This window comes from Hippocampus bargibanti, linkage group LG22, assembly GCF_051943395.1.
Source record: "Hippocampus bargibanti isolate YZ-2025 linkage group LG22, ASM5194339v1, whole genome shotgun sequence".
NCBI classification, from domain to species: domain Eukaryota; kingdom Metazoa; phylum Chordata; class Actinopteri; order Syngnathiformes; family Syngnathidae; genus Hippocampus; species Hippocampus bargibanti.
The window spans coordinates 5864302-5886187 of record NC_142755.1 but is presented as its reverse complement, the minus strand read 5'-3'; the positions used below and the strand labels follow the sequence as shown (position 1 = coordinate 5886187).

Below are 21886 nucleotides of genomic sequence, written 5' to 3'. Positions count from 1 at the left end.
AAAGTTGTATTGACCTTTTTGATGGTCGTTGATGGCTTATGGAAAGACAGTCACCTTCCATAAGGACTGTTGGTAACTTAACCTCTGGTGCTGTTCGGTCGTGTGCTTCCACCGAAGATCTATCTGCCAGCCGTGGTGGGTGTGTATTATGAAAATAGTGCTTATTATAAGGTTTAATTTTCAGAAATTTGAAGTGTGTAAGATGAAGTTTGTAAGATAAGGTGTTTGTAAATTGAGGTCTCACTGTATTCTCAAACTTTTCCCATATATAAGGCGCACCTTCAATGAATGAAAACAGTTTTCCAAATATAAGGCACACCACATCTTAAGGCGCTACAGTAGAGGCGGGGTTACATACTACTTCGTCTACAGGGGAACATGGAGTTGGTGGCTGCTGACAGTTGTGTCACATATAAGGCGCACCTATGTATAAGGCGCAAGGGTCATCTTTGGAAGAAAATCAAGGCTTTTGGGTGTGCCTTATATATCGGAAAATACAGTACAGACGCTCTCCAATTTACGAACGAGATGCGTTCCGAATGGTCGTACGTAAGGTGAATATGTTTGTAAGTTGCTTCAGTGCTATATTTTGTATGGGATTTATGTTTAAGGCTTATCTAAGTATGTTTAAGGTTTACATAAGCATTTTTAAGCCGTGTAAAAGTAACCTATATTGGTTTGTACTGAAAAAAATAAACGTATATGCTCTATTAAGATATGTACGTGTTCAACTGGTGAGAATATTACATATGTTACTACCAAAATGTTCGCATGTACCGTTGTTCGTAACTCGAATGTTCGTAAGTAGGTGAGTGTCTGTAATGCAATGTGTAATAACAGATGCTTCCCAATTTACAAACAAGATACGTTTCGAACGGTCAGTCGTAAGGTGAATTTGTTCGTAAGTTGCTTTGGTGCAATATTTTGTATGGAATGTATGTTTAAGGTTTGTTGAAGGCGTGTCTAAGTAACATGTATTGGTTTGTACTGAAAATGTTAATAAAATAGATGCTCTATAAAGATTTGTTCATGTACAACTGGAGAGAATACTACATATGTGACTACAAAAATGTTCGTATGTACTGTTGTTCGTAACTTGAATGTTCATAAGTAGGGAGGCATCTGTATATATATATATATATATATATATATATATATATATTAATTTTGGAGACATTTTCATTTAGGAATGTATAGCTAACACTTATATGGACATCGATGAATAGGTTTCTTCAGCCGTCATCTTCTTCATTCTAAGGTGTCGGACGTTTCGCTCCTCATCCGAAAAGCTTCGTCAGCGAACTATAATTGTTGTGGTAGTTCTGGCCCTATATATATCGCTACTGTCCAGAGGTGGCAGTGCCAGATCTCTGCTCTGCTCACCAGAACTCTGCTGATCAAAGCAGAGGGGCAATCAGAGTCAGGCATAGAACATTAGTGGTATTCAGACAGACCAAAAGAAGTAATCAGATTAGCTTCAGGGAGTAGTTTACTGCCTCCCCCAACCTGAGAGCAGGGACCTATCAAGGCAGATGTCTGGCACCGCCACCTCTGGTCATTATATTGGGCCAGAGTTTCCAGCACTATTTTTGTTCGCTGACGAAGCTTTTCGGATGAGGAGCTCCGACACCTTTTAAGAAGTACAGATGGCCACTGAAGAAAGCTTTTCATCAATGGACCTACACCTGTATGACTGAGAGCTTACACAGATATTTATGAACATTTTTTTTTAACCCACCTTTTGCTAAACTTGACTCCAAACCAAAAAAATGACATAATCACCGCAAAAATATATGGACTATGTCTCCACTTCCACTCTAAACTTTGTCATTTCCCTTCCTTTCAATGAACCAATTGACTTTGTTGTTCAAACGTGCCATCTCAGTTCAAGTTAAGTGCGCAAAATAAGGTAACAAAATGTCCAATCCAATCTTTTTTTTTTCCCTTTAAAGAAGAGACATTTTCTTTGTTTCAGATTGAAAAGCCATTACCGATAAGACTTGCGGGCTATAGCGGGAAGATAGAAAGAAGTCATTATTAGAGATTAATGAGTTTTTCAGGGGCGGAATAAACGGTGAGCGGTGAGCTGTGTTGTCGCCCATGAGACAAATTGGGATGAGTGCTGTTATGAGTGCTGTGCTGTTTTTTTTTTTTTTACTTTTTGTCTGTCATGCTCGACGGCTCGTGTCAGAATGTTTTTGGCTTCTTCAATCCTAAATCGAGTCCTAGAACAGGAAAACGGACACAGTGGGGGCATCTGAATTGCATTAGTCGGGTTTCACTTCCTGCGCGACCCGCAATCCTCGGCCACCATTGCCCTGCAGTGCATCGTGGGGTTCAATGGCGTCCATGTCACATTCCGGCGTCCGACCCATAAATCACTTTCCTTGCGAACGCCGGCACGATTATTGGTTAATCGATCGATCGCGGCCATGTTAACTGCCGATGCTCCGAACGGGCCGCCGCGACTAATGAGCACTTGGGCGCGCTCACCGTGGCGGTTTTGTTGTGTGGATCGGCTGGGAAAATAAAGAAATAAATAAAACAATTAAAGTCTGGCAGGAAATGTGCTCTGGGAATTATAAAAAAAAATCTCAAACTTTTATTAGCTGGAGCGCAGACGTTTAAATATTATCAAGCTGAGAGGTTCATGAATACAAGTGAGCAGTAAAATAAGGAACGGAAGGACAGAAAGAAGTAGAAAAAATGAAATACAGGATGTGCTGTAAAGGCAGCCACGCTCGCGGAGCCATCTTGAAGTTAAAAGAACAAAAAAAAAACCTAAATAACAAATAATATGACAACACAAATACACAGTCATTCAATCTTAGGCACTTTCTGCACCCTCTGTGTTGCATGAAGCAGTTCTAGATGAAAGAAGAGAGGAGATCCTTTTCACCAGTGGATCGGGAACATCATGGTGTAAATGTGCACATCTGCTACAAGCTAAATGTCGAAAGCAAACACAGCGCCGTAGCATCCATTGACAAAAAGATATTATCTCACATCTTCTGTCGCACGTAAATCCGCTTCAATTCCAAGCCGCGACAGTTCCACATATAACATATTTTTAGTGGGAACTGCCATTTTTGAATAATGTTTTTTTACTCATTCACTGCCAGACAATGTGCAAAAATATGTCCACTCCAGTGCCAGGGTTTTTGCCATTTTCACAAAAAATTCCAGGACCCACAAAATATTGAACATTTTATTAGTCTCGCAGTGGAGGCATTGACATTTCACAGCAGCAAAGTTATGAAAGGAAGAGGAAAGGAAAGAAAGAAGTAGAAAAACGAAATACAGGAGCTGCTGGAAAGGAATCCACTATCAGTCGCCATCTTGAAGTCAAAAGGACAAAAACAAGTGAATAAGAAATATGACAACACAAAGACACGGACATTCATTCAATCTTAAGCAATTTCTGCACCCTCTTTGTTGCATGAAGCAGTTCTAGATAAAAGGGAAGACAATCTACGCGTCCTTTTCACTAGTGGATCGGGGATGTTATGGTGGAAATGAGCACGCCTGCTACAAGCTAAATGTCAAAAGCAAACACGAAGATGTCGCATCCATTGACCAAAAGACATCTTCTGTCCCACGTAAATCCGCTTCAATTCCAAGCCGCGGCCGTTCCATATATGCATTGACACTGTGCCATCAATTCATCTCCTTTAATCAAATTGGAGGGAAATGATATCAGGCTACTCGTGAAGCGTATCCCGCGCTAGGAAAGGAGTCCTCGTGGGAGGAAAGAGGGTGGCATTCCGAGGTCGCAAATGGATGAGATGGATTATTAATGACTTGAATATGAGACGGGGTGGAATGCTCGAGATTCTTATCGGCGGAGGGAGCGAGGGGTAGTTTAGCTCTAATTGTGATCGCCATCAGTCCAGTCCGCTTACGACAATCTGATACTCTTTATTATTTGTACTTCCTGTTCAATTTGGATTGGATTGCATTTACCTTTATTAGTATCGCAGTGGGGAAAAAAATTACATTTCACAGCAGCAAAGTTATGAAAGGAAAGAAAGAAGTAGAAAAACAACATACATGTGCTGCTGGAAATGCAGCCACTGTGGCGGGGCCATCTTGAAAGAAGAAAAAAAAAAAGATAACAGATAATCACATTTTTGCCAATTTTGTGGTGTTACATGTTAGAAAGTGGGGTTACTACTAACCTCTACTAATTACTCTGTGATCTCATCAGTACGGCACTAGATAATTGTTTGGAATTATTTTTTTTTCAATGACCATTTTATATTTGAGTTAGTGGTGTACATTTCCGGGTTGAGTGAACGCTGGCGCGTCTGGCTGCCGCTGCTCACCCGCAGAAAAAAAAAGTTGTTATTATCCTGTGCCTGTATAGTGTCCTTGAGAGTTTTGAAAGGCGTATTATTGTATTATTATTATTATTAGTATTGGTATTAATATTAGTATTAGTATTATTTTTTTAGTATTATTATTATTTAGTATTATTATTTTTTATTATTAGATGGATTTTTCTAGATAGATATTTTTCTAGATTTTTCTTCTTTCTAGATGAAAGAGGAGAGTATCAAAGCGTCCTTTTCACCAGTGGATCAGGGAGGTTGTGGTGGAATGGGCACGTCGACTACAAGCTAAATGTCGAACGCAAACACGAAGCTGTAGCATCATCCATTGACGAAGAGATTGTCTCACATCTCCTGCCCCACGTAAATCCGCTTCAATTCCAAGCCGCGTCTAGTCTGGAATAGGTTGATTATCGAGCTCGTTTGTTTGGAAATCATTCTCACATTTTTTTTTTCTTTCGGGCGATAGCGACATCAAGAATTACATCACAATCCAAATAGTCCCAATGGAATCAAGTGAGAAAGGGAGTACCCCATGGCGCGATCCCGAGTCCAGTCGATTTTGCATTGATCCAACTTTTTTTTTCCATGGATCGTTCTCGTACTTTATATAACATCCCGCAAGCAAAAACTTGCCCTTCTTCTTTCGCTTTCCTTTTGTTAAGCTTCCTCGTTCAAATCTCCTGCAGACATGCCGAGGTCTCGACCTCCATCTACCATCTCCTTCTAGGCGGGGCGTCCCTGGATTGACCTTGGGGGGTAATGAGTTCCTGACCACGAGTCAATAAACCCCCCCATGCTTTTCCAACCATCACTGACCCACCCCTAGCACCCCCCCCCCCCCCCCCCATACACACGCATGCTATGCTCAGCCCACAAAGAGAAAGAAGGCGTTGGTGGTGAGGCAGGCAGGGCAAAACAGGACAGGATTCCGATGAAAAGAGCTTAGAGGACTTGAACAGGACTTTTTTTTTCTCCCGACACACAACAAGCAGACCTCGGGAATCACGTAAGTGCGTCTTTGCTTTGAAAAGGCCCGACTCGCTAACTTCCGGCGTAGTCGGGGGGCCTCTCCGAAGCGGCGGTTGAAGTTTGGGATTAAACTGAAAAAAAAAAAAAACGTTGATTGTTTTTGTCATGTTGGAATGATGGAAGCACTGAAAAACCAGAAGGGTTTTGGCTAATGTTTTTAGTGGGGTCATTGTGACGTTTGGATTGGATTTGACTTTATTAGTCTCGCAGTGAACAGTATTGACATGAAACAGGCTTTGAATTTTAATGATAGGTGCGATGGTGTTAAGTGGATGTGCTTTTCATGGCTAGCTTTTCCACGTGTTGCTATTCTATGTCTGCGAAGTAGCATTGAGGCCTATCAGAGGCAAAATGGTGCGAAAGGGAAAAGTGCTACACAATCCGACAAATTTTGATACTAGATACAGTAAAGTCTCGTTATATCGATATTCTCGGGAGTCGTAAAAAATATCGATATAACCAGACTATCGATATATCCGATCCTGCGGCATGTAAATTTTCTCCTTGCGTTCATAGAAATACAGTAAAGTCTCGTTATATCGATATCGGATATATCGATAGTCCCGGTTATATCGATATTTTTTCGGACTCCCTTGAATATCGATATAACAAGACTTTACTGTAGTATCGTAATAAGCAGTACTATCAATATAACCTATATCGATATAACAAGACTTTACTGTAGTATGAAATGGAAAGAAGTGTCATGGAATTGCGTATTTTTTTTTATTATTTTTTTTTTTTTTTCAGAATCAGAATCATCTTTATTGGCCAAGTATGTAGAACACTGTCACAGATGTTCGGTTGGACACTGTGAACAAAGTTCTCGAAACACAGGAAGATTGTATTTTATTGCCGGGAGCCATGCATGACCGACACCCAACGTCTACAGCCCTCTGTCAAGCTATTTATTGACAGTAATATGCAAATTTAAGTGATACATTAGTAACACAGTCTTTTTGATTTGGATGTCCCAAGCACCAACATCCATAAACCAACAGACCACAGACATTTTAGTGGTTGTCCTTTCCGTGAACTGATAGATTTGTAACCTGGCTAATCACCTCTTCCTGTGAAGGAGTTTATCAAGATCTAAATTAGTCCAATGCAAGATCACCTACATGAAGATAACAGTTTAAAAGGGTGTGTCTGTTCACCTCAGATTGACCCCAGATTTTCTGTGCTTCCATTGTGGGCCTTGTAAGCATGAAACTTTTAAATATGAGAACTACTATTCTGTCTATTCTATATGACACACAAGGAATTTGTCTCTGTTGGAACAGGCTGCACTAGTATCATCATATAAAAATGCAAAGAGGCACTATACAGTTATATTTGGGTTACTGTTAAGAAAGTCAATGGGAAGACGCTGTTTAAATGTCTGCTGCATTTGGTGCACATGGATCGGTAGCCGCTGGAAAAGGTGGTGGGCTGGGTGCGGAGGGTCCACAGTATGATTTTTTTCCCGAACCCTTGTTTTGACTCTTGTCCTCGAGAGTGGGTACGGCAGTGCCTATTAGTTTTTTCCGCAATCCGAACTGTCCGTTGAAGTCGGATTTTGTCCATTTGTGTGGAAGATGTTTTTTTTTTCAAGTGACTTGTGGTCTAATATTGCGATGCTTTGATGCGGCCCACTTTTTTTTTTCCCAGGATGCCGCGATTTGGGTCAGGCCTGAGCGGAATGACAAACCCTTAGCTTGGGTGTATTGTAATCGCCGACGTCCAGCTGCCGTTACCATGGCGTTCCTCGGCAAACACTCTCCTGTCTTATATGCATTCCTGGCACAGACCCATCCACCCCTTCAAAATAAGGCGTCAACCCAAGGTGGTGCTCAGAATAAAAAAAAGAAGGATGAGTTGAGAAGTTTTTCTGAGAAAGTTGCAACTGAAATGCAGTTTGAAGGTCGGGTGGGCAGTGAGGCGGGTGGCACAAACTCATAAACAAGTTTTCTAACCCTCTCCCCCCCCTCACTCTGCCTTTAAGGAGACCTTTGGGAATGTCAGCGTTCTGAGACCATGTGACACTGCCTATAGAGCACAAAAGGGCCTTATTCCCCCACCCTCCTCATCCTCCTTCAGTGTCTTTTAAGCAATAAGGCCACTTCGGGGGTGTCTGTGACGTGAAAGGGGTCTGAAAGTGGGAAGGGGGGTGTGGGGGGTGTTATGAGGATGCTCACAGTGAGTGGTGCATTCAATGACCCTCCCGTCCATCTCAACGACCATTCATATGAGCAGAATGAACCTCCACGGGGGAGCAGGGGGCCCTCTGAGGAAGCGCAGAGAATAGAAAGCAGGAGAATGAAGGGTTGGGGGGGTGGGGTGGGAGGGTCCGTAGGGGTGCTTTTTTTTTTTTCTTCCAAATGTCCAAAGACATTCCTCCATCCCAGACCATCTCAAATACAGTGATACCTTGGCTTACGAACTTAATTGGTTCCCAAACAGAGTGTGTAAGGCGAAAAGTGTGTATCCCAAAAATTCATTTCCCATAGGAAACCATTAAAATGAGAATAATCCATTCCCAGGTCCCCATAAAACAAAATTGTAATTGTCTACTTTCTAATTTTCTAAGCCTTAAAACTACACAAAATATACTTTATTTTATGTATAATAAATGTGCTATGGTATTATAATAAAAAAATAAACTATACTGTATAATAAAGTCGTTTTATTTACCTTTGTGATGGTCATTGATGGCTTGATGGAATGGAGTGGCCGGTTTCCTCAGCATTAAACACTTTATAGGTGCTTTTTCTGCGATAATTGTATCAAGTTCCTCATCAATTGTGTTCTGTTTAGCTGGGTTGATAGCTTTTTGCATCTAGTCAATAGATGGCTTGTGCGGGTTGTTTGTGGAGCCTGATTGATGGGATATTTTAACCTTGCCTTTGAACTATCAAAGTTGAAACGTTGTCACTGTCATCTGCCTGTCTCTTTAATGTTTAAACCACCCCTCACTGTTGCGTTCTTGACCAATCATGTGGCTTTAACCGAAGACTGGGGGCGGGGAATAGAGGACAAAAACAGTCGGCTGCTTATTTTGTTGTTAGTAGAACAGGCTCAACACATCACTAATTGAAGGAGCACCGTGTACGAAAAAAGTTTGTATGCCAAGGTAAAGTTCGTATGCCAAGCTAAAATTTTCATCAATGTAACGTTCGTAAACCGAAAAGTTCGTAAGCCAAGGAGTTCGTAAACCCAGGTTTCACTGTAATATGCTCGTCTTCATAACCTTTGTTCTGTATCATCTGCTGCCAGTTGGCTTTGGGTTAGGAGTTAGCATCTCAGTTAGCGTTTAGTGCATTTAATGCTTGGCGCAGATCATTTCGCAAAGAAAGGCCGACTGATTGTCTATTAGCACGTGAAGACGCTGAAATCAATACGCTCTCTTTTCCTTTCGCATAAATTGTATCCTCAAGTGGATTTCCAGTCACTATTAGCGATATTGTAATCATTCCCGTTGAGAGAATGTCCAGCATTAAACACCGCTTTGGTCACTGGATGAAAAAGTCACATTGATCCAGATGCGTCTTTTACGCTGTCCCCTTTTTTCCCGCTAATTGTGCCGTTAACTCATTCACTGCCATACAATGTGCAAAAATGTCGTTTTCACTCAAGTTGCAGGACCCACAGAATATTGAGTTTTAGGATGACATAAACATTCAATTCAGCGTTAGAAACCTTAGACTCTCTTATTTCATCAAGAAAAAAAAGAGTTAATTCCTAAATTACATGAGTCTGGAGTTATCTGAGGCTGAAATAGGGGCGGCTGTACACAATACAATACGTATTGTACATATTGATTTATAAAGCATCACAGTAATGAGATGCTAAATGGCCCCCAGAGTGGAGATTTCCGCCTACATGGTGAGAAGGAAATGCAAGTTTGACCTCTACTGAAGGAGTTTTCTTATTCTTTGGTTTAGCTATTTAGCAGATGAATCACATTTCTTCTCATGACATTAACTCATTCACTGCCAGATGATGTGCAAAGATATGTCCACATTCAATTCAGCGTTAGAAACATGAGACTCTTATTTCAACAGAAAAAAAGTTAATTCCTAAATTATATAGGTCTGGAGTTATGTGAGCTTGAAATGGGGGCGGCTGTTCAAAATACAATTCAATGACATACATATTGATTCATATAGCTGAAACTGTAACAAAGCGCTAACATGAAAAAAAAGGGAAATCCTCACCCCTTGCGGAAGGAAAAAAACATTGCCAGAGGTCTGACCAGCGCTTTATCGACGCCCCTCGCAAGAAAACCCCCCAAAAACTCGATCCGATCTTTCCAAACAAACGACGTACATTTCGTCCAAAGCAGTGATATTGGATTCTAGCTGTGATCAATTTTCTATTCTCTTTTTTGAACTGTCAGGGCACTTTTGCTGAAGGATTTGCTTTTTGCAGCTCCTTCCTCGATGGATCACGGATGTTCATTTTCCCTCCGATTCTTACTCCTCTTCTCATTCCGGGGGTGAAGAACCGGAACTCGCGTCGGGGAAATAAGACTGTCACGGCGTTCCTTGAGTTGTAGCGCATCTGTGAGCTGGCCTCGGAACATCGCAGGGGGGGAGGGTGACGACGCCGTCGCGGGGCGAAGGTAAATAAAGGCCGGCGGCTCCCGCGAGTGCGTCATCCCCCCCCCCCCCCATCACATTTTTTTGCGGGATATTAATGTGGACGTGTAATTATGTGCTCGCACGCAGAAAGAACAACATGGAGCCACCTCGGTGAGAGCCTCTTGCATCTCAATTGAAGGTGAAGAGTCGCCGCGACAGAAGCGAATCAATAAACAATAGAGTAAAAAAAGAGAATCTAGCGCAATAGGAGACATGAAAGGGTCTCAAGGACCTGTGTGAGCTCTCAGTCGTACAGGAGTGGTCCATCGATGAAAAGGTTTCTTCGGCCGTCATCTGTGCTTCTTTCATGGTGTCGGATGTTTCGCTTCTCATCCGAGAAGCTTCGTCATCTTCTATACGGGTAACATCCGACTTACCAAACGGTCGTAAGTCAAAACGATCGCAAGTCAAAATGGTTGCAAGTCAAAATTGTCGCAAGTCAAAACAGCCGTAAGTCGAAATGGTCATAAGTTGAAATCCATTCGAAATGTTGAATAGAGACTCAGAGGCTAAATGACTAGCTGCCGACCTGCTAGTGCGTTGCAGTGCCGGGCATAGAATAAAAAAAAAAAAAAATAGGGTCTGGAGGTCGTGGTTGTAAGTATGGGTGGTCGTAAGTCGATCTGGTCGTAAGTCAGATGTAACCTGTATACTATATATCCTTGCTGTCTAGAGGTGGCGGTGCCAGACCTCTGCTTTGATAGGTCCCTGCTCTATGGTTGTGGGGGAGCAGAGGACTATTCCCTGAAGCTACACTGATTTCTTCATTTTTCCTGACTGATTATGGTCTATAACTGGCCCTGATTGCCCCATTCGCCCTGATATCACCCTCATCAGCATAACGAAGCCTACGTGATAACGATCTCAGACTTCTGTTGTACACAAAATTCAAATCAAACCTCACACCATCATGGCCATTTTGTAAAGGGTTTTTTTTAAATAGCTTCTTTTACTCTACTTTCAAACCAATCCAGCAAATTTTAGTTCGCTGACGAACCTTCTCGGATGAGAAGCGAAACGTCCGACACCTTCAAAGAAGTACAGATGACGGCTGAAGAAACATTTTTCATCGTCTCAAAGACCGTCCGTTGCGAGCAGCGAATCAACCATTTTGAATTAGCTACTTTCGCTAATTGCAGCGATCAATTTGCCCCAACACCTGTTGAATTGATCATCATGCAATCGCGTTTATAGTACAATCATCTAAAGGGTCCATCCCTTAAAATCGAAATTTTCAGGTTCATTCCACTGCTTTGCCGTGAACTCCTTTTTTTTACTTCCATTTTGGACAATAACTCTCTCCAGTCACCAGAGGCCAACGCGCCCATGATAAGGTCATCTTCCATCGGGGAAAAAGAAGAAAACGAAAAATCCATCGGGGGTCACGAATAAGTCACGGACGTCACTCCAAAAGAGAATAAGTGCATCCCGATCAATGGTGGATAGAACAAAAAAAAAAAGAGGCGCCCGCACGTGGCCCCTGTTAGGTAAACGGCGAGGCCATCAGCTGCTTTTGTTTGAGGCTAAAAGAAGAGGGGGGGGGGGGGGGGGGAGGGGAAAAAAAGAGGCGCTCAATCATGGAATGAAAGGCCACTGATGGACCGCGGGGGGTCCTACCCTCGCGGTGACACTACCTGGGGGACAGCTGCGGCCATCAAAACAAAGCCACGCATTATGACCAGCAGCCAGGAACAATTTATTTCATTCCCCTTAAAAACTATGCTTTCATTGCTGAAATCAAAGGTCGCCTTTTGATGATGTCATCGTGTGCGCCGTTATCTTGTCATATGTCCATTTCCTGAGTGACAAAACAGCCGTTAACATGTCTGATTTATAAATACTCACCGCATGACATTCAAAATAATGCTAATAATGCTAATGATGATGATGATAATGATAATAATGATAATAATGGTAATAATAATAATGATAATAATGATAATAATGATAATAATGATAATAATTTAAATTGTTCTTTAGTGGAGGTTCTGAAAGCCTTTTTTTTCACTCATTCGCTGCCATTCCCGAATGTATTCGGGGAATTGAAAAGTGTAACATGAGCACCGTTTTGGTTTTTCTTGCGGTGATGGGGTGGTGATAAAGCGCTGGTCAGACCTCTGGCAATAATTTTTTTCACTTCCACGAGGGAGCAGCATTTGCCTTTTGTCCATGTTAGCGCTTCGTTCCAGCTTTAGCGGTTGTTAAAGCGCTATACAGTATTTATTGCATTGTATTTTGGACAGCTGCCCCCATTTCAAGCTCAGATAACTCCAGACCCATATAACTTAGGAACTAACTCTTTATTTATGATGAAAGAAGACCATGTAAGGTTTCTTACGCTGAATTGAATGTTTATGTCAAAGTGCTATACAGTATGTATTGCATTGTATTTTGTACTGCCGCCCCCATTTCAAGCTCATATAACTCCAGACCCGTATAAATTAGGAATTAACGCTTTTTTTTCTGACGAAAGAAGAGCGTCTAAGGTTTCTTATGCTGAATTTAATGTTTATGTCGTCCTAAAACTCTGTGGGTCCTGGAATTTGAGTGACAATGACAAAAATCCTGGCACTGGACTGGACATTTTTTTGCACATCATCTGGCAGTGAATGAGTTAATTTCAATTCAAATTTACTGTGATGTTTTTTTTTTTTACTTTTTTTGGCTGCAATGTAATTGTCGTCTGAATGAATGGCGGCGCAATGCAAAGACGCCGGGATTCTTACCGTCGCTTAATTGGGAAAGAGTTTGATATCATACGGAAATATCACACCAAGGAGACGGTCGGGTCGTACTCTCGGGCCTCGTCGCGGCTGCGATTCGGTTTCGACTCATGCTAACATAAATAGCATCAAACACCCAGGTCTGCTGCAACGTCAGCCATTGGCGAGACATGCTAAAGTGGTGAGAAAAAAAAAAATATGGCGACAATGGTGGAAAGCAAGCGACCTCGATGGGCCTCAGGTGGTACAAACACCTGACTGTAATCCCAAGAGGATCCCACATTGGCTTTAAATAGTCCCTCAAAGCCCCGTTCAAAGACCCCCTCAAGCTCTCTTTTATGATTTAACCTTTAAAAAAGAAGAGTAATACAGTCATAAATCACTCTCGAGAGGGAGGGGGAGGGCGAATGACATTACAGTTCCCCTATTTCTATCTTTTTTGGTTGCTAGCGAACGTTATGAAAAGCGGTTGTACGTGCGGCAACATCCTTCGCTCTTGGTGGGGGATCAAGAACGCGTTCCCGTGAGTTATCCCTGCGCGTCTATACAACTGCACTTTCTTTTCGCTCCTTCCCACCAGATTCACCAACGACCCCTTTATTCGTTCCTGTTCTTATTCCTATTCCTCTATCAGATATTCCCTCGTTCTTTCCGATTGCTCCATGGGGTTGTTTTTTGGATGAGGACCAAGTGGACTGAAAACCACAAGTGGGGCACCTGTATCGTCGCAGGGCAGGCAGGGAGAAGAGTGAAGAGAGGGAGGGACAAGATGTGATGTCATGACAGGAAGTCCAAGAAAATAAAACCATGTAAAGAAGGACAGAATGTGACATCATGACAGGAAGTCTGAGACAATAAAATGACGTGTCAGGAAATAATAATAATAATAATAATAATAATAATAATAATAATAATAATAATAATAATACATTTCACTCAACCCGGAAGTAACTCAAATAGAAAAAAAAGCTAACTAGCTAATAAAGAGCTAGCTATATCGCTAATAGATGGCTAGCTATGCGCGATATAGCCAGACGGCCATTAGTGATATAGTCAGCTAATAGATAGCTAGCTATATTGCTAATAGATAGCAATCTATCTCTCCAATATCCAGCAGGCTATTAGATAGTTAATAGATAGATAGCAGTAAATGTCATGCTATTCCGGTACAAATGTTTAGTGCACATAGGCTGAGATAGATGTATAAATATAGCAAATAATAATAATACATGTGATTTGTAAGCGCCTTTCAAAACTCTCAAGGTCACTTTACAGTCACAGGATACATTTTTCTGCGGGTGAGCAGCGGCAGCCACACGCCTTCGCGTTCACTCAACCCAGAAATAACTCAAATAGAAAGCTAGCTAGATGGCCAATAGATACGTAGCTAGCTAGCCAGCCAGCTAGCTACCTAGATAGCTCGAGCTAGCCAGCCAGATAGCGAATAGATCTCAAATAGCTAGCAAATAATAATAATAATAATAATAATAATAATAATACATTTCATTTATAAGCGCCTTTCAAAACTCTCAAGGTCACTTTACATTACATAGCTAGTCAGGTAGCCAGCCGGCTAGCTGGAAAAGATGTTTAAAATGTGTTCGTATAGCGAATTGCCCTTAACACAAAGTGTCCTGGGCACCCGTAACGCCCCATGTATCGTCGCAGACCCCCTCCCCCGCTCCCCAGATTGAATGCGTCAAATCATTTTTGACATTTTGAAAATAAAAATGAGAATTATGCGCCTTTAGCATTTGTGCCTCCATTAGTTACACCAGAATGAAGTTTCGTCAATAGTTCATTTTAAACCCCCCACCCCCAAAATGAAGTTCCCTGAGGACAAAGCCTGAATGGAAGTCATCTGAAATCCCCGCCATCCAAAGCCCCAGATGCCGTCTTATCTTCAAAACCGGTCGGATCCCCTTTTTAAGTTGCCGCAATGACTTTTTTATTGTCATTACTTTTGACTCCACGCAAAGTCATTGCGGACGGCGGCGTGAATTTCGTCTATTTTGCGACGAGCGCCGGCGTGTTAAAACCACCTGATTTTAATTTCACATTCAAAGCGTGAAATGTCGCGGAGGGATTTTAAATCATTCAAAGTGACACTTGGATGTTCAAAGTCATTATTTTTCTTTTTTTTTTGGTGACCTTGGCAGGATGCACGGGCACAAACAATGGAGCACGCGAGCCGCCGTCATGGCCCTGCTGGTTCTCGCCGCGATGGCGGCCGAAGGTGGCAAATCCGACAAACAAGGTGATAAAATCATCCGGCTCTGTTTTTGGATATCAAAGCATCTTTTTTTTTATGAACCGAGATGGTATTTGATCGCAGGCAAAAAGGAACGCAAGTCAGACTGCGGCGAATGGCAGTGGAGCGTCTGCGTGGCCAACGAGGACGACTGCGGCCTGGGTACCCGCGAGGGTACCCGCACCGGCACTGACTGCAAGCAGACCATCAAGACGCAGCGCTGCAAGATCCCTTGCAACTGGAAGAAAAAGTTTGGAGGTAAGAATTGTGTGGGGTAAAAAAATGCAGCGTTAGAAATCTTAGACTTAGAAAAAAGAGTTAATTCCTAAGTTTTTTGGATCTGGAGTTATCTGAGCTTGAAATGGGGGGCAGCTGTACAAAATACCATATACATGTAATACATACATCTTGATTTATATAGCGCTTTAACAACAGCTGAAACTGTAACAAAGCACTAACATGGACAAAAGGCAAATGTTGCCATCTTGTGGAAAGGAAACAACATTGCCAGAGGCCTGACCAGCGCTTTATCGGCACCCCTCGCAGGAAAAAAAAAGAAAACCCAACATAAACATTCAGTGCAGCGTAAGAAACCTTAGACTCTCTTCTTTAATCAGAAAAATATAGTTAATTCCTAAGTTATAGGTGTCTGGAGTCATCTTAGCTTGAAATGGGGGCGGCTGTACAAAATACCATACAATTCATACATATTGGTAAATATAGCGCTTAAACAATAGCTGAAGCTGTAACAAAGCGCTAACATGGACAAAAAAACAATTGCTGGCCCCTTGTGAAAATGAAAAAAAAAACATTGCCAGGGGAAAAACCAAAACCCGAACAAATTTGGGAAAAAAAACATTGCCAGAGGTCTGACTAGCGTTTTATCGACACCCCTTGCAGCAAAAAAAGAAAACCCAGTGCAGCGTAAGAAACCATAGACTCCCATCTTTCAACAGAAAAAAAGAGTTAAATCCTAAGTTATAGTGGTCTGGAGTTATCTGAGCTTGAAATGGGGGTGGCTGTCCAAAATACAATGCAAGACATGGCTATTGGTTGAAATAGCGTTTAAACAACAGATGAAGCTGGGGCAAAGTGCTAACGTGGACAATAGGCAAATGCTTCCCCCTGGTGGAAGGGAAAAAAACATTGCAAGAGGTCTGACCAGCGCTTTATCGACACCCCCCGAGCTAGGAAAAAAAAAACCTGAACAAATTCGGGAATGGCGCTCCCCGTCACATTTTTCAATCCACGAATCAATTCTGGGAATGGCAGCGAATGAGTTAATGTCATTTTTCTCTGCTAATTTTAGCCCAACGTGAATAATTATAATAATAATCCATTTCATTTACAAGCGCCTTTCAAAACTCTCAAGGTCACTTGACAATCACAAGATAAGTTTTTCTGAGGGTGAGCAGCGGCAGCCACACGCGCCAGCGTTCACTCAACCTGGAAGTAACTCTAATTGATTGGAAGCTAACTAGCTAGCTAATAGATAACAAATAGATATCTAGCTAATAGATAGCTAATCAAAATACCCTGGATAACGATTTTTTTCCCTTTTTTTAGCACTAGTTCCGTTTTTCCATCTGAGTTCACGTTTCACACTAGTGACTTCCCCCCTCCCCCTAACCTCCCCCCTCTACTCCCACTGCTGCTGTCAAGCCTTCCTCCAGTCGGCATCGCTCACGTTTTGAAAAAGAGAGTTGCTTTTCGCCGAGTCCCGACAGGCGGCTGTCAGTTTCTGTTTCTCTCGGAAAAAGTCAATTGGCGGAGTCCATGACGGGATCCACTCCCGCATGGATCAGGACAAGAACCCCCCCCCCCCACCCACAAAAAGGTAACATTCAACTTACGACCGAATTCCGTTCCGACTAAACGGTCGCAAGTCAAAATGGTCGTAAGTCGAAACCCAGTCAAAATGTTGAATAGAGACTCAGAGGCTAAATGACTCGCAAACTCCCCCTCTTATTAAAATGTTAAAAATAGGGTCTCGGAGATCGTGGTCGTAAGTACGGGTGGTCGTAAGTTGAAATCCATTCAAAATGTTGAATAGAGACTCAGAGGCTGAATTACTCGCAACCCCCCCCCTATTAAAATGTTAAAAATAGGGTCTTGGAGGTCGTGGTCGTAAGTACGGGTGGTCGTAAGTCGAGCCGGTCGTAAGTCGGATCTTACCTGTATTAGAAACAGCTGTCATCATGATGCCGCTTAGTTTTTCTTCATTTAAGTGAGTAAACGGGCCGCGTGAAGGCTTCCTGCCAGATTCCCAGGATGCTTTTTTTAAATTGCCCCCCCCCCCCCCCCCCTTGATAAGCACCCTGAGAATTCCCCGGCGATGACAAGAGGGTCTTTCATTTTCACCCCCCCCCCCCTATCCATTGAGTTACAAGAGCGATTGGATCATGTGCAGAGCAGCCATTTACTGGAAGGGAGGGGGGTGTATTACGGCTTATATCACAGCAAAGCACATACATAGCAAAGTGATTTCAGCTGACAAAATTGTATCTGAACATGATTTCCAGGACTTCTGATTGGTCTCATCTGTTAGCACGAGTGGCGTCACGCGCATCCGCCCGCCATCTGTTCCAGCGAGCGGGAAGAAAAAAATGGCATCTGGCGGCGGCGGCGGCGGAGAACCGCGTCGGCAATAAACGACTCACGCGTCGATGTGTTTTGGCAGGGGAGTGCAAGTACGACTTCCAGGCCTGGGGGGATTGCGACCTAAGCACGGGTAAGAAGAACAGGACGGGCGTGCTGAAGAGGGCGCTGATGGACGCCACCTGCGCCCCCACCGTCGTCGCGAGTAAGCCTTGCGGGAAGATTCCCAAGGCGAAGCTGCAAGGTGAGTACCCCCTCCCCAAAAAAAAAAAAAAAAAAAAAAAAAAGTTCCCCCTGGCTCAATCCTCATCCCACTTGACTTTCTGCACTTTCATGCCTTTACATGCTGTTTCTATTTCGGCAATTAGGCTCTTGTTTCGAATGGACTCCATAATAGCGTAGCCTTCAATAAATAAAGGCGTTGGCGGGTAGAGGGGTTGTGGGGGGGGGGGGGGGTCAGAATGAGGTCGGTGATATCGAGACAAGTGTTTTTTTTTTCCCTCATCCCTAAATCCCGCTTTGGAAGCGAGCGTATGAATTATGGATGACCTCGCGCAGACACGGTTAAGACTGTCTGCAGTGCTCGTCTACTCAAACAAGCCAACTTCGACGATACTCGCCCTTCCAACCCCGCATGCTGATACGACGCCTGCCCCCGATTGTGACGTCTTTTGCTCCGATGACAATTCCAATGAGGCCGCAGTCCAATTCCCTCCAATTACAATGCGGAATTTGCAATTGAACATACGGTGGGACCATATGATTGTACCGCCGCCACCCCTTTCAAGCTCAGATAACTGCAGACCCATGTCACTTAGGAATTAACTTTTTTTTCTGATGAAAGAAGACTAAGGTTTCTTACACAAGATATCTATTCGTTATGTATTAGCTATCTATTTGCTAGCTATTAGCTATCTAAATGTCCCTGAAAGTTTTGAAAGGTGCTTATAAATGAAATGTATTATTATTATTATTTATTCGCTAGCTAGCTAGCTTGCTATCTATTTGAGTTCCTGGTTGAGTGAACGCTGGCGCATGTGGCTGCAGGTTGCTCACCGACAGGAAAACCTATCTTGTGACTGTAAAGTGACCTTGATAGTTTTGAAAGGTACTTATAAATTACTTGTATTATTATTATTATTATTATTATTATTATTATTATATATCTAGCTGGCTACCTAGCTAGCTATCTATTTGCTTTCTATTAGTTATCTAGCTCACTAGCTGTTTAGCTAGCTATGTATTAGCTAGCTAATGAAATGGATTATTATTATTATTGTTATTATTATTATTATTATTATATATCTAGCTGGCTACCTAGCTAGCTATCTATTTGCTTTCTATTAGTTATCTAGCTCGCTAGCTGTTTAGCTAGCTATGCATTAGCTAGCTAATGAAATGAAATGGATTATTATTATTATTATTATTATTATTATTATTATTATTATTATTATTATTATATATCTAGCTGGCTACCTAGCTAGCTATCTATTTGCTTTCTATTAGTTATCTAGCTCACTAGCTGTTTAGCTAGGATGTATTAGCTAGCTAATGAAATGAAAGCGATTATTGTTATTATTATTATTATTTTTATTATTATAACTATTATAGAGCATGAAGATGCGACACCGTGCGCTTCAAACAAAATGGCCGTCCAGTCACAAACACTCAAGAAGCATGATGGGATTTTTGTCCCCACCTCCTTGTCGCCGTTTTTGCGCAACATTGTTCCTCGCGACCCCAATGAATGCGTTTTAATTGTCCGCCCCTCCCTCCCTCGCCCCCGGGGTGATTGCCGCTTCAGAATCACCCGCCATCGCCGCATCTCTCGCTCGCGCCGCCAATTTCGAGCGTCAAGGCTTGACTTGCTCAAAAGCGATGTTATTAAAGGCGAGGTGAGGAGGTTAACTCGCTATTCAAACGTAATCACACGCTGTGAGCTTTTCGCTAAACCCCCTCCCATCCCCCGCCCCCACCGTCCCCTCGCCGACGGAAGAATGGCAAACGGCGCACGGAATATTTGCGGCAGGTCGATGGCCTTTTTGTTAGCTCAGCAAACCGGCGACGTAATTGACCTGCAAACACTGCTGCCAATTTGCCGGCGAGCGCTCACAAGCTAGTCGCCTTATCGCGCTAGGCCACAGGTGTCAAAGTCAAGGCCCGCGGGCCAAATCCGGCCCGCCACATCATTTTTTTCGGCCCGCGAAAGCAAATCAAACGTGTTAAATTCCATGATGATTGCTAAAATCTGAGCTAAAATTTCATATTTTTGGATGTCAACCACAATAAAAGTCATTATTCTTGACTTCAGATTTGAAAACGAGTTATTCATTAATTTGCTGTGTGCTCTATATGTAATATTTGAAGGGATTTAAACATTCTAATTCATAACGGCCCTCGAGAGGAAACCATAACTACAATGTGACCCGCGGCAAAAAATGACTTTGACACCCCTGCGCTAGGCAGACAACGCCATGGCGACATTAGAACGTGCAGGTTTGTTATATTTGCTCAATTAGGAGTTAATATTTTTGATTTGTGACTCAATCAAATCCCAAAAAGTCCTTCCGTGTTTATTCCAGATGAGGTATCCAAAATAGCAATAAGCTCCGCCCTCCCCCGACTCCACCAGAAAAACTCCACTTTTTCCGTGGACTTTGTCATTAACTTTATTGTTATGTCGATTTGTTAAATTAGAGGCAACGGCGTCCTTTTGTCGCAGTGCATATCGTTTGCCGTAATGCGGTGACGGGCGGCGGCGGCGGGCGGCGCTCCCGCATCCCAATTCAATTCCCTTTTAATGACCGCTCAGCTAAGCCGGAGGAATTCGATTAGCTTCAATGTGATTGAGGCGACATCGCAACCTGGGAGGATGCATAAAACAAAACGAGCTGGAACACGGCCGGACGGCCTCTTTTTACTTTCTGATTCTTGGCGCATTTACTGCCAGATGATGTGCCAAAGAAATGCAGTGCCAGGGTTTTTGTCATTTTCAACCAAATTGGAGGACCCTCAAAATATTGCGTTTTAGGACTACAATGCACTGTAAACATTCAATGCAGTGTAAGCAACCTTAGTCGCTCTTCTTTCATCAGAAAAAAAATAGTTAATTCCTAAGTTGTATGGGTCTGGAGTTATCTGACCTTGAAATGGGGGTGGCTGTCTAAAATACAATGACATATTAGTTTATATAGCACTTTAACAACAGCTGGAGCTGTATAACAAAGCACTAACATAGACAAAAGGCAAATGATGCCCCCTTATGGAAGGGAAAACATTGCCAGAGGTCTGACCAGCGCTTTAACGGCACCCCTTGCAGGAAATACCAAAACCTGACATAAACATTTAATGCAACATAAAAAAAACCCTTAGTCTCTTCTCTCATCAAAAAAAAAGTTAATTCCTAAGTTATGCCGCTCTGGAGTTATCTGAGTTTGAAATGGGGGCGGCTGTACAAAATACCATACAATACATATTGGTTTATATGGCGCTTTAACAACAGCTGAAGCTATAACAAAGTGCTAATGTAGACAATAGGCAAATGCTCCCCTCTCATGGAAGGGAAAAAAACATTGCCAGAGGTCTGACCAGCGCTTTATCGGCACTCTTCGCAGGAAATACCAAAACCTGACATAAACATTTAATGCAACGTAAGAAACCTTAGACTGTCTTCTCTCATCAGAAAAAAATGAGTTAATTCCTAAGTTGTATGGGTCTGAAGTTATCTGAGCTTGAAAGGGGGGCTGCTGTACAAAATACAATATGTATTGATTTATATAGCGTTTTAACAACAGCTGAAGCTGAAACAAAGCGCTAACATGGACAAAAAAAGGCAAATGATGCCCTGTGATGGAAGGGAAAACATTGCCAGAGGTATGACCACCGCTTTAACACCACCCCCGCAAGAAAAACCAAAACCCGAACAAATTTGGGAATGCCGCTCCACGTCACGCTTTTGAATTCCCGAATAAATTTTGGAATGGCAGCGAATGAGTTAAAAAAGCGACTTATTTGACACATTTATGCTCGATGCTAACACAAGTGGCGGCTAGGCTAAGTAATCGCTTTTATTAATAATAAAACATTGTATTTATAAGCGCCTTTCAAAACTATCATGGTCACTTTACAGTCACAGGTTGTATTATTATTATGATTATTGTGGTGGTCGTAAAAATAGATAGATAATAGATAGCTAGCTCGGTAGATAGCTAGCAAGAGGCCAAATTAAGCTATATAATAATAATAATAATAATAATAATAATAATAATTCATTTCATTTATAAGTGCCTTTCAAAACTCTCAAGGTCACTTTACAGTCACAGGATGAGT

General features: G+C 42.3%; 1 protein-coding gene across 2 annotated transcripts in view; it reads left to right on the top strand.

Moving 5' to 3' along the window:
* Positions 1–21886, top strand: part of ptn (pleiotrophin) — a 36424-nt gene that overhangs the window by 10561 nt on the left and 3977 nt on the right. The window contains exons 1-4 of one of the 2 annotated variants that reach the window (XM_088988451.1): positions 5186–5340; positions 14868–14965; positions 15044–15217; positions 17640–17801. In XM_088988451.1, the coding sequence (XP_088844577.1) occupies positions 14869–14965; positions 15044–15217; positions 17640–17801 (433 nt within the window). In that variant the 5' untranslated portion in view covers positions 5186–5340; position 14868. Of the gene's footprint in view, positions 1–5185; positions 5341–14867; positions 14966–15043; positions 15218–17639; positions 17802–21886 lie in introns of those variants that run through there. The other variant, XM_088988452.1, reaches the window with a different exon arrangement.